We start from the raw sequence: 17,731 nt of genomic DNA on the forward strand, positions 1-17,731 counted from the left end.
CAGTTCAGCATATAAAGTCATGTGAACGGACTATCCCATAATATGACAGAGAGAGTATTTGAAAAAACAGTAACATTTGACAGAAAGAGTACGTCAATTATCATGAATTCATGCATGAATTAATTCATGATTTATATATCAATCTATTCCTTAATATCTTGTGAATCGTCAGGAATAAAAATGTGCGGTTAAATGAGGTTCTCTCATTTGAACCTCATGCATAAACAACACATCAACTAAAGCATTAGGTACAGTGGGTACCATTGTGAATTATGATTTATTAAGGCAGAATAATTAAAAAAATATGATTTAATTCATATCCTTACCATAACAAGCTTCAAAGCCTGTGGTTAAGGTTATGGTTCTTAGCAAACAATAAAGACATATAATAACATTATCATTAAAAATAACGTTTAAAGAAGTCACATAGTCTACTTGAAGAACAGCCATATTAATAACAGTAGGCCTAGGTACTTTTCACAGGACAACACCTGTTGCAATCTGCCATGACAGAGTGTTTCCACTTGAAAATATAAAAATCTCTACTGCTATTGAGAAAAGCCAAGGTTGGGAAGTTTCTTCAAAATAGGCAAAGGACTGGAATCACATTCATGAATATTTTCATATTACTACATGTATATGGTTTTAAAATTATGTGAGGAAAAATGTGCATTGTTGTTATTATGACCCCCAGTATTCTCTTTAGGCCTGGCCAGAGCCATATAGATAGTACGTATCTATATGGCTCTGGGCCTGGCATGGCCAGTGTTCCAATTACAGGACCGGTCTGGCCCAACAGTGGCCCACACCTGGGTGGAAGGTTTTGGCTACATAAGGGGTCGTTTTTCTCTCCGTGGGTCCCTTTTCGATCCGTCCCATTTGCTCTGCTGTGGGCACTTTGGCCGATTCCTCTCCCACAGGCACCTGTAATCACTTCCATGAGCTCTTACTCATCCTTCTCAACAATACACTGATGCCTGCACACTCACATACGTCCTGTTTTCTCCCCCTAAACATCTTGTTTGACCGCAGTTCTTCATTGTTCCTGATTACTTTTAAAGTGAAATCTATGCTGGTTGTCCACTGTTGTTCACCTCCCTCTCTAAGTTAAGCGGTTCTGAGCCGGCCGTAAATTGTTCCTTGAGCTTTTTGAAACGGACTGTTCAATTTCTAAGAGGAAATGACTTGTACTTGATCAAAAATGATAAACCTTGTCATTATCTGCTCAGTATTTCTTTTATTTGACAGCATCAACAAATAAACACATCAGCCAAATTTAGTCAACAAAAAAAACATTTTCATATTTGCACTGAATCATATAGCACCTTATTAGCACACCTTAACAAAGCCTCACTGAGGAAAAAAAAGAGAGAGTACATCACATGAGCAAGAACAAACATGTGAACTAATAACTGTGAGCACAGGTCATCAACGCTACTTCTGCAGATTGTCCCGTTCAGGACCAATACGTTCCAGTCCTGTTTAATCTCCCATCTGACACTTTCATCGGAAGGCTCGTTAGGATAATTCAATTAACGATCACTTGAGTTAAACAAATGGATGGCCAGAGGGGGAGAAGAACAGGCTTGAGGAACTAGACGACTACACAGATGAAGAAACTCTTGCTTGTGAGAGATTCCAGGCTGTGTGTGGGTCATAACCAGCTATGTTTAGAATTCCCTTGTGATGCGTGATGCATGGCGTCGTGTCGGACTGCAAACGTGGCTTCTGTGTCAGTTTCTGTCATGTCATTTTGGCAAGCATAATATACAGTATCATTAAGGCTTTACAAACTTAAAAAAAAAAAAAAACTTTGAAACATTAAAAAAAAACTATTATAGTCAATTAGCTCAAAAAGATCACTCCTAAAGTGCAAAGAAGGAGGTAATCCTTTTCCTCTTCCAAACCAAAATCTGAACTTGGCGTTTAATCATTAGTGTAGAGTCAAGAGCTGCTATGGTACACAAGAGCGGTGGCTGCGGTTAGCATAGAATCAGAACTTGATGAACATAAGCGATTCTGATGGTCTCCAAAGTGCTTTCAACGCTCTAAACATTTCATTCAGGTATATGCTTCATTGATATCTGTGTATGTATATACTATTATGTGGAATCTGGTGAGGAAAATTGAGGAAAACAAACAAAAACAAACAAAAAAAACAATCCCTAAATATTAAAATCAATATAATTCGAATGAGCATTTAGAAATTCCACAAATAAAAAATGACTAAAATTACAGCAGTACTGGATTATACTGACCAAATTATGTTTTTTGGACTCTGAAGAAAAATAGAAAAGTTGCAAATAATGGTAAAGACATGCCAATGAATTAATCTCCCCTTGGGGATCAATAAAGTATCTATCTATCTATCTATCTATCTAAGCACCAAAAAAAAAAAAAAAAAGCCAAGTTGACCTAAAACGCTACATAAGAAATTAGTTCAAATGGACTGCTTAGACAATGACGAAAATATTCCATTTTGTCTGTAGTATTTTAAGATCTGTAAGTCTCTTTGGATAAAAGTGTCTGCTAAATGAATACATGTAAATGTAAATATCAAAGGTCGTCATTTCTATTATTGTCTAGACATTGTGCTGATAACTTGTAGCCTTGAATTTGGTGGCACTGTCAAGACATCCAACATTATGTTTAAGGAATTTAAATTGCATGATAACTTCATAGAGATAGCAATGGCTGCCATGGCTTATGGATTGTCTTCACCATTATATGGGACCATACATAATCATAACGGTACTGGCAACTATTCTATTTGTATATACAGACTCCCCGTGAAAAGGGTAAAGACAAAATTAAACAATAACCATATCTCAAAAAAAAAAAAATAAGAAAAAGAAAAATGCTTCAAACAGTGGCGACTGCTGATTAGCAATATAGAACAGAGGTTGATAGCATATTATTTTGCAGATTATGAAATGATGTGAAAACAACAAAAGTTGTATCTTCATCAAAAAATCACTTTCTTTTTGCTAATTTTCCCAATTAATATAATTTCCTTATCTGGAAGACATCATCCCTGAACCGATCCCCTTGAGGTTATAACACTGAAAATCACAACATTTCAATGCATTTCATCACACATTAAAAAATAACTCAAAAGACCATTGATGAATAATTAAAATGCACTTTGGTAATAGTTGAAAAGAAAGCTAAAAAAAACCCAACAAAAACCAACAACAACAACAAAAAACACATAGAAGTTTCAGTCCTACCTACACACCTTTGCAAGTTCTACCGAAAACATCGACTCCAACGAGCCAGTGCAGGGGCAGACGCTGGCTTTAATGGTGCACTACAAGAAGAATTTAATTTTCACTTTAGTCGGAGACCTGAAAATGCGCTCATCTTGTTGAATTCTGCACGCTTGGGTTTTGTCTAATGTTTTCTGTCACACGGGCCCACTCCCTCTACTCGCCCCCTTTGATCTCGCCATATCTTTGAAAACCACATTGAGGAGACAAATACTTCCAAGTCTTTTTTTGAGCACACCGTTTGAGAAGGAAGCTCTGGTCGGGTCTCAGACAACCTAAGCCCCACAGCTAAGGAGGGTGGTCCATTAAAATAGTACTGCTCCCAATTATCGGCTTCTTATTTCAAGGGGAATGAGCTTTAAAACAGGGGCGTTGTCCACCGTGAGGAGTTTGTTCGGTGCCGAGGGACTTAGGTCAGTCAGTAACTTATGAAACGTTAACTCCTGTTCAACTGCAGGAACAGTGGCCCCTCTTGCAAATTAAGAATCAGTGAAGTCTGATCAGTGAAGTATACACCTAGCTAGTACCCAAAACACAACAAGTAAACCATTGAAATAATGAAGCAATGACTGTCTGCTGCGAATATGTGCAAAATGTGTAAATCAACTTCAGCATGAGGTACGTACGCCAAAAGGTCAAGGACCACTTAACTTAACATTAGGAGCTCATTGAAAATCCTTCTCAGCTGCCCATACAACAGCCATAATATTTTCCACATTTTTTTTTACAATAATGTCAAATATGTGACATCATTTACAATGCGGGAATTTACAATGTGTAATAATAATAATATAATAACACAATAACAATAATACTACTACTACTAATAATAATAATAATAAGATAAAGCTAATGAAGTGTCAAAAGCTTGACATGTTTTGTAATATTACGAATGTTAAAATGTAATGAAGCAATGTGATGGAAACCAAGGCCTTCAAAAGAAAGAGATTTGCAATAATCACCTGTGGGATTGCGAGCACAGAACCCCATGCAGAATAAAACACAATAAAACAGTACCAACACGATAACCGCTATAAAAACAAGTCACCAGTAGCAATCCGTAAAAAAAAAGAGAAATAATATAACAACAGCAGATAATCTGTGAGTGGAATCAAAATCAAAACCCGATTGTGGTACAGCATTTGAAAAATAAAAGAGGTCCGTCAGTCAGTGTAAGACCACGTCAGAAACCTTTGTGTCGTCGTCCTCCCCCACTGTCCTCCTCCTCCCGTCACATCACATCACATGACCTGGAAGGAGAGGTCGTTGTGCCGCTGATGGTTGCGTTTGATGATCTGCTCGATGGAGATGTAGGTGCCGGCCACGAAGCCCACCAGCCCCACCATGCTGATGAGGACGTTCTTCAGCACCACCCAGCAGGAGATGCCCTCGTTGTGGAAGGTGAGCAGCTGCAGCAGGGGAGGGATGATGAGGGCCAAGGCACTGCTGCTGATGGAGCCCACCAGGGAGATCACCAGGTCCAGCTCCGGGATCAGGACGGCCAGAGCACCTGCCAGAGAGGAAAGGGGGGGAAATGATACAGAATTATGTATACGGAATTATATAACAATTGGGTTCTATGGAGCTGTTTCTTTGTTTCTGATTGGCCGAGAGACGTTCCGTGAGTTGAAATATCCCACGACATTCAACTCAGACTATATACTAGTATACAGTATATACAGAAATAACAATATAATTATATAGTGTCGGCAAAGGGCTTCAAAGGAAATTATAAGATGGGAAAAATATCAAAGTTCCTGATCCTCACGCGCACAACACAAAATACACGGACACGTAGGACAGCAAAGATACAGAGAGAGAGAGAGGGAGAAAGAGAAAGAGAAAGAGAAAGAGAAAGAAAGAAAGATTGAATGAATGAATGAAAGAGAGAGAGAGGGGGAGAGACTGAGGGAAAGAAGGAGAAAGGATTTCTCTGAAAATATACATACTCTGAAAACGTACGTACTGTATGGTCACCCTGTGAGGTGATCTACAAGTACAGTATTTAAGTCTCTATGAGCATTGAAAAAAAGTTAGAGCTAGAACACTTTTGAGCAGTCTGCAGGCAGACTATTGCAACAAATAGAAACATGAAGCTTGCACCTCATGCTGTTGGTGTTTGTACAGGTAAACCCATATTTAGACCATCATCATTTGACAGGTGACATATGTCAAGTGTCTAATACATGAATGACACTGTAACGTATGTGAACTGATTGCACATCAAAAAAAAAGTAGCTACTGAGATAAGCTAGTCTGAAGTTGCCAAAATGGCTTAGGGCCACTTCTGAAATTGGGCATGAATTGTACACTCTTGAAGATTTACAGTTTCAGCCAGGAGAGGCTTGGACTCGTCTGCCACTCAGCCAGAAGACACTCCTGACAGTGACTTGAGAGAGTAGTGTGAGCGAGTGAGTATGAACGGATGTGTAAGTGTGTTTGCGTTTGTCAGAGTGTGTGTTGAGGGTAGAGGGAGTGTGTGTGTTGTGGTGGTGCAGAGACAGTTGGTGACGTGCGGTTTTCCCCCAAATACGCCAGTGTCGATAACCCACCGTTCCCCCTCTCCCTGTCTCTGTGCGCCGGGCACTCTGTAGGGAGCCGAGGAAGGCTATTAAATCTTCAAAAAGTCCTGCACCACAGACACTTGGTCCCAGAGGTGGCAACACGTCCTTTTCCCTGTCACTGTGCTGTTGCTGCTGAGGAACTGTAACCACACACACACACACACACACACACACACACACACACACACACACACACACACACACACACACACACACACACACACACACACACACACACACACACACACACACACACACACACACACACACACACACACACACACACACACACACACACACACACACCTTGCTCTGTGAACTTGACGCGCATTAAGGGAGGTGGATAAAGGGGCTCTTTGAAGCACATTCATTTGCCCTTTGTTACGATTTCACAGAAATCTGTCAAATTAACTTCGAGGAGCGGAGCGAAGGTCAATCTTTTGTGTCGCGTGTTACCGAACGCTCGCTGGGAGAGCTCAGCGGCTAACGCGTCGCCCGGCCTCTTCAGAAGATCGCCTCGCCTCGCCTCGCGCCACGGACGACGGGAGCAGCGGAGGCCGAACTTAACGCTCCCCAGCTGGGAGCGCGACAGATTGGGCAGTGCGACTGGGTCGCTCCTTCTCACACACCAGCAGAGAAGGGGCCTTCGTGTCACCACCACCAGGAGTCAAACACACTCGGCGAGTTTTTAAGAGTCGAAAATCCCTTCCCATCTCAACACAATGCGTTAAGTCGCACAAAAACCCGAGTCCCTTGACATGACAAACAGGACATTGGTAGGTTGCCAGTGCTGCAGCTTGGTCTGAGTGTCATTGTGTCAAGAGTGGGCAATTTTTACTTCGGGGGAAAACTAAAATCCATCAAGTGTGACAGGGCAGGAAAAGCAAATCTCTAACTGTAGTAGCAGAGTGCCATTCCTCAAGCGCCATCTGTAAACACCCCTCAGCATGGTCTCCCTTTATGACCATGAAGATTCAGGGGGGGGGGGGGGGGGGAGAAAGCAACTGCCATCGCCAAACACCAACATCTCATTAGAAATGCTCAAACATCTCTCTCTTGGATCCCATCCAGGCCAAGCAGAAGGAGCGTGCTCTTTCTCTCTCTCTCTTTCTCTCTCTGTTCCCTCTCTCCTTCTCTACTTCTCCCGGTCTCCTTCATCAACTCCTCCCGTGGCCCAGTGCAGCACGTTTAACTGTTCCGCTGGCGTGAGCCTTCCTTTTATCTGCGCCTGTCTATCTGAATTCATCAGCCCAGCCTGGAGAACAGAGCTCATTTAACATTCAAAAGACCTTCAGATCCCCAACCCCCCCCCCCACCCTCCACCCACCCACCCCCCAACCACATTTCATTAGTTGCACAGGCCAAAGCCATCGATATCTCAAAGTTGCGACAGCCGTTGACTTCCATGTTAAAGCCAGATTAGAGCGGTCACGTGGTTAGTGGGTAGACTCAGTAGTTTCCTCGGTCCCTGGTTTACTACGGGATTGACAGCAGCGATCGCATTAATATTTACGGTGAATACTCGATGAAAATGACTATAAACTGCATTTCCACATACATATACATTACTCAATGAAAATGCATTATTATGCACACGACTATAAGTCATGTAGAAAAGTCGTATTATATTCATTCATTCTCAATGGAATAGATCCCGGAAGTGCCGCCATTGTTTGTTCACGGGAGTCAACGGTAGTGTCGCAACTTTGAGATATCGATGGCTTTGGCACAGGCATCGGCTCCCCCTTCCTTTTCTTGCAGCCATGTGGCCATGTCTCGCTTGGGGTGAGAAGTTGTCAATCACCGTAACTCGGATATCCGACCCTTCTTCTCTGGCGTAGGTGTGGTGCTGGAAGCGCTTGTGACTTCCTCAACACAAGGATCGCTCACTTGAGCTCCCGTAGGTCTCCTTCCCTGAGTCTGATTGCTAATTAGTCGCCCGGGGATGGCGATTAGACAACGAGGCCCTCTTGACCTACCTGACAGATCCCTCTGTTTTCATTAGACGGAAACAACGAGAGTGTGGGAGAAGAACAATTTCATCCCAAAAGTTTCTCAAGTGATCTGAAACAAACCAGACTGGGGGGTGGCTAAATGTAGTTGCTCTGGAAAGCGATGAACAGGATAAGTTGCGTGAAGTGTGCAGGGGAAAAAATAGAAAGAAAGGCATAGATTCCCCAACGAATTTCAGGATTGGTAAATAAGACGTACAGTACATTGAAGTATCACGACGTGCGCTTTCAGCGTGTTGGCTATGGTGCAGTTAACGCTACGTTCGCAAATCTATGTACATCTGGCCCTGAGACCTTTTCCCAATGTTGTGGTAATATACAGTAGTTATGACATTATGGACTTTTTCACCATTTTTAAGGAAATCGCAGGTAACTAACACCTGTAGGGTCACCAAAATATGGTAGTTGTTCCCATTAGCTGCTGAGACTGATTTGGTCTTTTGGTCAGAAACTCAGTGAAAATGAAAGAATGCCTTTAACAGGGGGCCATCACCAGATATACTGTATCAGCAAAATACATTCAAGTCACCCACAGAATTGTGTAGGCGTCATCAGCAGTGTTACTGTCTGCAAGGCAAATGAGCTCACTAATGTTAAACAAACAAACTCATATTGACTCAATCATAATGTCTCTTTAAGAAAACATAGACAAAAGTTTCCACTCAAGCCAAGCCTGTGAGTTAGCCTGGATGCCAGACCGAAGTTTAGCCCCGCCTACATTCTTTTTCTGCAGGGAACTTCGGTCTGGCACTGCTCCGATCAGCTGCTACTATTCGAGATACAGAGCTGTTCGGACCAATCACATTGTCAGGGCGGGCTTTACGTGATGATTGACAGATGAACAGCAGTGAGGTTCACGGCTGCATGCGTCCTCGTTCGACGAGTTGGGTGTGAGACCGTGTTTGCTTAGGTTGATTTTGATTGCAACAGAAACGCTATGGCTATGAATGCATAATTTGTTCATGCAGTTTGGCCTTGTTTATCTTAGCTATTGAAACGGAGGTTTTATCACGGATTCACACAACTATTTGTGAACACTTAGACCAATGTGGATATGTGGGAAAACTTCAGTTTCACTTTCACCAAGTTAAAACAGCATGTTTGGGTGATGTTGTTCCCGTTTGTTTAAAAATGTCTGTTTGCCAAAGGTGTAATGTGTGGACGGTGAACCCCTGCCAGCTCAGACATGAAAGAATTTCTGCTCTTGCTTAGTGGTTCACCCTGAGTCAACCTTGTCATGTCACCATGTCACTGCATGTTCAGTCAGCAAATCGTCAGAGAGAGAGAGAGAGAGAGAGAGAGAGAGAGAGAGAGAGAGAGAGAGAGAGAAGAAAAGAGAAGAGAAGAGAAGAGAAGAGAAGAGAAGAGAAGAGAGAGACCCACACAAATGAAGAGAAAGTGACAAAGAGATAGAGATGGGAATAGACAAGAAGAGAGCGATGGAAGAAGAGGGAGAGGAAGAGGAAGAGGTTGGGAAACAGGACACACAGCGAGAACAACAGAGATGAAGACAACCAGAGAGCTGTAGGGTTAAAGAATACAGACCACAGTGTCAGCTATAAGCTTCTAGATTTCATTGGCAAAAATTTTACTTAAAACATGATTAAAAACTAACAAGGACATTTGACAGGTGACAAAGACTAAGTCTGAATAATAATAATAATAATTAAAGCTGCGAGCAGCAATGTGGGGGCCAAGCTTTGGAAATTTGGAAAGACAAACTCCCCTCTGCCCCTCCCCCTGTGACCACCATAGAGGAGTATTTGTGTGCTTTTGTCTGGGCTTGAGAGAGAGAGAGAGATGAAAGCGTTACTGAAAAATGAGCTGACTTCCTGTGATTATAGCACCCCCCTAGTGGTCAAAAGACATGACATGGGAGAGTGGGCGTGTGCAAATGGAACGCCCCCCCCCCCCCACGACCACCATAGAGGAGGGTGTGTTTGCTTGTGTCTGGGTTAGAGAGCGAGAGAGATGAAAGCATTAATGAAAAATGAGCTGACTTCCTGTGATTGAAGCGCCCCCCTAGTGGTCAAAAGACATGAAATGGGAGAGTGGGCGTGTGCAAATGGAACCCCCCACCCTACGACCACCATAGAGGAGGTTGTGTGTGCTTGTGTCTGGGTTAGAGAGAGAGAGAGATGAAAGCATGAATGAAAAATGAGCTGACTTCCTGTGATTATAGCGCCCCCCTAGTGGTCAAAAGACATGACATGGGAGAGTGGGCATGTGCAAATGGAACCCCCCCACGACCACCATAGAGGAGGGTGTGTGTGCTTGTGTCTGGGTTTGAGACAGAGAGAGAGTAGATGTGAAGAAAATAGCCAAAATTAATTTCAATTTTTTTTTTGTGTGTGTGTGTCCTTGGGATGTGTTCCTAAGTCCACTTACCAAGTTTTGTTTCGATAGGTGAAAGTGTTGTTTATTATAGCGCCCCTAGTGTTCAAACGTCACCAAATTTAGTGTAGGTCCTCAGGATGTGCTCACAAGTCCACATACCAAATTTGGTGTTGATACGAGAAAGTTTTGCTAATTATAGCGCCCCTAGTGTTCAAACGCCACCAAATTTAGTGTAGGTCCTCAGGATGTGCCCACAAGTCCACGTGCCAAGTTTGGTGTTGATCCGAGAAAGTTTTGCTAATTATAGCGCCCCTAGTGGTCAGAGTACTCCAAATGTATTGTGCGTCCTCAGGGTGGGGTCCCAAGTCCATATACCAAGTTTGGTTTTGATACTTGAAACCGTTGCTGAGATATGAGCCTACTTCCTGTTACTATAGCGCCCCCACAGTTGTCAAAGGGCACCAAAGTTATTGAGGCCTCTCTTAATAGGGTTCTGAGCCCATGTTCTAAGTTTGGTCTTGGTACATGAAAGCCTTGCTGAGATATAGGTTCACTTCCTGTGTGGCGGCTTCGCCGCCAATTTGGATTGGCTGTTAGAGGCCAGCACTTCCGTCAATTGTTCCACAAAGCAAGGCAATAAGAAAGCATGGTCTGAAGATGATGTGTGCAAATTTTGGTGAGAATCGGATGAAATTTGAGACCTGTGAAACTTTTTGGAAGTTTTGACCTTGGTCTGTTGGTGGCGCTACAGCAATCATGGAAAAGTCTTGTTAATTGGTGGGTGGGGCCTTGACTTTTGCCTTAATACACTGAGCAAGTTTCAGCTTGATAGGTTCAAGCATAGCAGAGATATTTGCATTAATGTTGTTGCTTGGCTCCCAATAAACTCTTTGGGAGGGATTTACCCACAATGCTCAGCTCCAAATCGTCCAAATTTTCACCCACCGTCGCAGAGAAAACTGTGGCGAGAGTGGGCTATATATAGAGAATGAACCAGCAGGATGTTTAACAGTGAGTAAGTCCCTCTATCCCTTTCGAGGCTGTGGCATTGCTAAGATTCACATGGCCTCTGGCTGAGGCACAGCAGCGGAAAATCCCAGGTGTCTTACCACCCAGTAGGTGGACAGACGTAGTGGTCATCCAGGAAGTCCATGGGAAAATGTGGGAAAGCTAACCCCCCCCCCCCCCCCCATGACCACCATAGAGGAAGGTGTATGTGCTTGTGTCTGGGTTTGAGAGCGTGAGATGAAAGCATTAATGACAAATGAGCTAACTTCCGATGAAAGCATTAATGAAAAATGAGCTGAGTTACTGTGAATATAATGCCCCCCTAGTGGTCAAAACACATGAAATGGAAGAGTGGGCGTGTGCAAATGGAACCCCCGCCCCCCACAACCACCATAGAGGAGAGTGTGTGTGCTTTTGTCTGGGTTTGGGACAGAGAGAGAGTGGATGTTAAGAAAATAGCCCCAATTAATTTCTAATTTTTTTTTTTTTGTGTGTGTGTGTGTCCTTGGGATGTGTTCCCAAGTCTTGATACGTGAAAGCCTTGCTGAGATGTAGGTTCACTTCCTGTGTGGCGGCTTCACCGCCAATTTGGATTGGCTGTTAGAGGCGAGCACTTCTGTCAATTGTTCCAAAAAGCAATGCAATAAGAAGGCATGGTCTGAAGATGGTGTGTGCAAATTTTAGTGAGAATCGGATGAAATTTGTGACCTGTGAAACTTTTTGAAAGTTCTGATCTTGGTCTGTTGGTGGCGCTACAGCGTTTGTTGAAAAGTCTTGTTAATTGGTGGGTGGGGCTATACCTTTTGCGTTAATACACTGAGCAAGTTTCAGCTTGATAGGTCTAAGCATTTTAGAGTTATTTGCATTAATGTTGTTGAGAAATTGATGAATTTTGACCTGTTGGTGGCGCTACAGGTTTGAGGTTAAGAGTCTGTAAATTGTGGAAAGTGGTCATTGGCCATAGAGGAATATGTGTGTTGAATTTCAAAACGTTTAACTGTATGGTTCTATGGCTTCCATAGAGATTTAAGTTTAATGTCTGTGTGGCGGCTTCGCCGCCGATTTTGATTGGCTGTTAAGGGCAAATAATTTTGTCAATTCTTCCAAAAAGCAATGCAATAAGAAGGCATGGTCTGAAGATAGTGTGTGCAAATTTTGGTGAGAATCGGATGAAATTTGTGACCTGTGAAACTTTTTGAAAGTTCTGATCTTGGTCTGTTGGTGGCGCTACAGCGTTTGTGGAAAAGTCTTGTTAATTGGTGGGTGGGGCCATACCTTTTGCCTTAATACACTGAGCAAGTTTCAGCTTGATAGGTCTAAGCATTTTAGAGTTATTTGCATTAATGTTGTTGAAAAATTGATGAATTTTGACCTGTTGGTGGCGCTGGAGTTTTGGGCTCTGGGGTCTGGAAATTGAGGTAAGTGGTCATTGGCTCAGGGAGAATAAGTGTACCAAATTACCCAACTTTTTACTGTATGGTTCTTTGGTTACATAGAGTATAGGTTCACATGCTGTTTTTTGGTGCGTTGCCAACTTTGATTGGCTGTGACAAGCAAACGCTTTTGAATATTAATTAACAAACTGATAAGTCTTGAGTGGCCTTGTGTGAAGGTCATGTGTGACAAGTTTGGTAAGAAATGGACAAAATTTGAGACCTGGGTAACTTTTAGAAAAATTCAGCCTGACCTGTTGGTGGCGCTGGAGTTTTGGGGTTTGTTGTCTGTAAATTTAATAGATTCGGGCAAATTTGAAGTTGAATGAGTGTGCCAAATTTCAGAACTCTGGAGTGTATGGTTGGCTGGGAAATGGGCAATGTGTAATAATAATAATAATAATAAGAATACGTACAATCACTATGGGTTGCCTCGCAGCTTCGCTGCTTGGCCCCCAATAATAATAATAATAATAATAATAATAAAAATACAAAATGCTCCACTTCCAGATTCGTGAGAAACGAGCTTGAGCCTCTGTTTTAGCTATCTTTTTTTTTACAAGGCACTGCTCCAGCAGAGCGGCTCCTTGATCTGCACACGAGGCAAGTTTGACAACTTCCACTTGAATGCAAAAATTGATTTGGGCCCAGGGGATGCTTGAGTCAGAGTCCTCCATATCAATCTCTGGTCGGAGAGCACGAGGTGTCAATAAACTAGCACAAGTGCTCTTGCATTATACCAGATGGTTATTAAGGACTGCCATTACACTGGTCAAGAGCGTTAGGTTCACTTAAAGCCCCAGACAGATGTGAAGATAAGAAATAGGTCAATCACAAGAGCTGAAGTGACGGGGGGGAAAAGGTAAATCGTGTGGCTACAATCTAATGCAAAGTAATGGGGATGCGCGTTTCTAAGAGGGCTGAACAGATTGTGCAGACAATGAATTAGCATTCATTATGTTCATGACGCAATCCTGATCAAGCAAGATGCAATCTTGTTTACGTCCTTGCGGCATATGTGCCGTGCGTCTTATTCGAGATAACTTAGGACATTGTCCAAATATTGGTGCATTTTTCTGATTCTGTAAATATATTCCCTTAAGGCGGGTATGTGAATGCAAATCACTTGTATAATGCTTTGATAAATAAATGGGAGATGTCAGGAAAATCCTTCTCAGGGCCTCAGATATATTTGTTTGTTTTGGGATAAATAGATGCCAGCGTGGTACATCTGTTTCTGTGTGTGTAATGAGAGGAGCTACAGAACAAAGCCAAATCCATAAATCCCAGAAGCTAGCTCAATGTTGCAGGTAATTTAATGTTGAGCTGTGGGTGCAGCATATTTGTTTGAATAATGTAATCTATATTATTCATATTACTTTGCATTTCTTTGGAATTGGCACACACTGTTGTAGATGTACCTAAGATCTGTAAGCAAGAACATGCCCCTGTGAAGGTAATTATTTGTCCTTAGAGAACTTTATACTTGCTAGGGCTCGCACATAGACATTACACCTGAAAGGAGGTATGGATATATTCCACACAGTTGAAACCATAATGTTTAAGTCTTTAAGCATTCCACCCCCCCAGAGAAAGCTTTATAGACTTCAAGTGAGCACTGCTTTCCTGTAGGCATGATGATACCCCCCCTGAGAGTGTCATCAATCCAATTGAGAGTACTGTAGTTGTGATGGAAAGAAAGCATTTCAGTCATTGTCAAAATAAGCACAACAAGCCATTAGATGAGCATCAATGCCCATTCTCACTCAGAGAGACTGCAATAACATTAATTACGAGCTCCCCAGCGTCCTCGTAAGTGCCGGACAGAAATATGCTGACTAAGTTTTTCTCGGTGTGTGAGTGTGCTATTATTCCGTTGAGCGAAAGATAATTCTACGCACATCCACCGCAAATTGTGAAACAATTTAGGAAGGAACACCTACAGAGGATAGAGTAACTTTCAAGCATTTCAAACTTCATTGCTTGATCTGATTAAATCCCAGAGAGAAAAGGAGGGAGGTGAGGGAGAGAGGAAGAGAGAGAGAGAGAGAGAGAGAGAGAGAGAAAGTGAGAAAGAGAGAGTCATTTGTGTGAGCTACAATTACATTGGTGTGCTTGTGTGGTGTGTCCAGACACAGCCATGTTGTCTCATTTGGGGCAGACCTGACACGCACTTAATTGGACCTGGGTGGCAGGTTGCCAGACCCAGTCACTCCCATGAAAGGACTTGTGTGACAGGGATACAAGCCTTAGATCCTGTTATCAGACAGAGGGGCTAGATGGACCCTTTGACACACACACACACACACGCACACACGCACACACGCACACACGCACACACGCACACACGCGCACACACACACACACACACACACACACACACACACACACACACACACACACACACACACACACACACACACACACACACACACACACACAGAGAGAGCTGCACAGTCAGTGGGCACAAACAAATGGCACAAAGAAACTACAAGGTGTGAACTACCTCATCACAGTCTGATGAGGATTCTCTGGAGGTTCTACTAAGGTCTGCTTTGAACACTAAAACTTACTTTGGAATACATGCTAGATCTACATACTGTACACATTTAAATGGTAATAGGTGCTGGCTGAATTTGTTGGCATCCTGAGAATATTGGAAGAAAATGTAATTTATTCCATAAAAATGATGAAATTTGAAACAATTTTCCTGTCACGTATAGCTAGCTGCACGTAATAAAGTAAACCGAGACATTAAGCCCTTTTGAATAAGATAATTTAATGAAACGCAATGCCTATCAGACAGCTCAGCCTCAATCTCAGGTCATAGGCCATCGACAAGGAAAACGACTCAAAACACACGGGTAAAAGCAGCCAAAAATAGTTAATGGTTAAAATGGCCACATTCGTTCATATAGATCTCTGTCTCTCAAGGTCACAGAGTACTGTCGGTACGAAAAAAAAAAACCAATCAGTTCCATCTAGCTCGAGTTGCTACACCAACAGCTAAAGCTGCCAGGCAGCTACAGAGGCACACTCTGGGGGACATGAACATGGGGGCTCACGTATTCTGAAGTGTATTTTTCAAGAGCTGAAACATACAATTCTCAAAAAAAAAACACCCTTCAAGTTTGTTGGAGATAAGGGTTTTTCTTCAGCCCCAATTGCTTTTAAATCAAGAACTTGCAGCTTTTCCAAATTGAACTTGGACTGATAATCACCGCCTTGTACTGCCCTGCCCAACAAATAATCTCTCCCTGAGAAGGTCACCACAAATACTACCTCTTCCATCACCACTGCCATCAACCACCTCCACCATCTTACCATTAGCACTTACTGTGCCCTGCCTAGCAGTTGATCTTCTATAATAAGATTTAAATGCATTTAAAACATCAACATAAAATGTTGTCTCTTAGAACAGCATATGGCCTGCGGCAAGTGGATCAAGCAATAGGTCTTTGTTTCTCATCTCAAATTCTGCCATCACCTCCAATACAGCCTAACAATCAATCTCCCATACTTTGGGAATTTTAATATGTTTAAAACATCACCACAAGACAAGACGCTTGATCCTTGCAACGCAGCCCCCTGTGGCTCCGGCTAGATCAAGCGACGGGCCTGTGTGTGTGTGTGTGTGTGTGTGTGTGTGTCTCATCTAGGATTCTGGGTTGGACCCACCGCCCTAATGCGGAGTCTGACTCGGCCGGCCCGGAGGTCGATAGCGGAGTGTGAGTCACTCGTCTGACTCCACATCCGGCCTGCACCCGTTAATGTTCCGATAGATGAGCTAGCGCTTCGGACATGTTTGGCCAGCGAGCAAACATCCATATTAATCACATTAGTTTGGATTTCAGATCTGACTTCTGCCTTTGTGCAACCCAGTCATGTAGAGGTCTCTGCAAAAGAAAAAAAAAACTGAAAAAAAAGTGTGTGTGTGTGTGTGTGTGTGAATACTTGCAAGCAATCCAAAGAACGATGTTGGTAATCTCAGCCATAGTCAAGACTGATGCAGTCTGAATCAGTAATCAGGGTTAGTACCCAATCAACGAATAGCGTTACGCATAAAATGGTCTTATTTATTGACCTGGAGTCGCTATTAAGACACTCACACTGGTCATGGCTGATTTCTGACATCTACACTGCTTAAGAAAATTAAAGGAACACATCAGATCTCAATTGGGGGGGGGGCATCATGCTGTATATCTATACTGATATGGAATGGGTAATGTGTTAGGAACAAATCTGAAAATGAAAATGATCAACCTACAGAGGCCTGAATTCAAAGACAAGTTGAAAATCGAAGTGAAAAAAAAAAAAAAAAGATGCGACAGGCTAGTCCACTTCCATCCTAAATTTCATCGCAGCTATTCAAAATGGTACTCCGTAGTTTGCATGGCCCCCACATGCTTGACGACATCTGGGCCATGCTCCTAATGGGACGCTGGATGGTGTCCTGACTCCTGGGGGGATCTGCTCCCAGGTGTGCACACGGACATCACTGAGCTCCTGGGCAGTCTGTGGTGCAACCCGACGGCGTTGGATGGACCTAAAACATAATGTCCCAGTGGTGTTCTATTGGATTTTAGTCAGGGGAGTTGTAGGGAACAGTCAATGGTATCATCAAATCAATTACTTTATTCTCCAGGAACTGCCTGCACAGTGCACACTCCTGCCACATTGTTGTGCACCAGAGGGAACCCAGGGCCCACTACACCTGTACAGTGTCAGATAACGGGTCTGAAGAGTTCATCCCAAACCCTAAGAGCAGTGAGGGTGCCGCTGTCTTGCTTCCCTAGACCAGGGGTTCTCAATGTTTTTGGTTCCAAGGACCCCCTTTAGGGGATAACATTTTCCGAGGACCCCCTTGTAACAGTAACAGTTAACCATTCGTATTCTCTGAAGTTGTGGCCTGGTCCACTATCCCAGCTCAGCTGTAGGTTCTTCAAAATAATCCAGGTTCCGCCCACAGCAGCACTTTAGTGCAAGGTGTTTTATTTTTTAAAAGTGCACCCAAAAGTCAAAATGGACCAAATGGACACAATTTGCTTGTTTTATGGGTGAAAAGAGCATCATCTTTTTAAAATGTTAACTTTATAATTTCAAGCAAA

At 42.9% G+C, this 17,731-nt stretch overlaps 1 protein-coding gene across 1 annotated transcript in view; it reads right to left on the minus strand.

The window, feature by feature from the left end:
* Window positions 1–1,223: 1,223 nt before the first annotated feature.
* Window positions 1,224–17,731, minus strand: part of slc36a1 (solute carrier family 36 member 1) — a 58,160-nt gene continuing 41,652 nt past the window's right edge. The window contains exon 12 of the mRNA XM_062524990.1: window positions 1,224–4,779. Within this exon, the coding sequence (XP_062380974.1) occupies window positions 4,511–4,779 (269 nt within the window). The 3' untranslated portion in view covers window positions 1,224–4,510. The remainder of the gene's footprint in view (window positions 4,780–17,731) is intronic.

The sequence above is a fragment of the Sardina pilchardus genome, chromosome 21 (genome assembly GCF_963854185.1).
Source record: "Sardina pilchardus chromosome 21, fSarPil1.1, whole genome shotgun sequence".
Classification (NCBI taxonomy): domain Eukaryota; kingdom Metazoa; phylum Chordata; class Actinopteri; order Clupeiformes; family Clupeidae; genus Sardina; species Sardina pilchardus.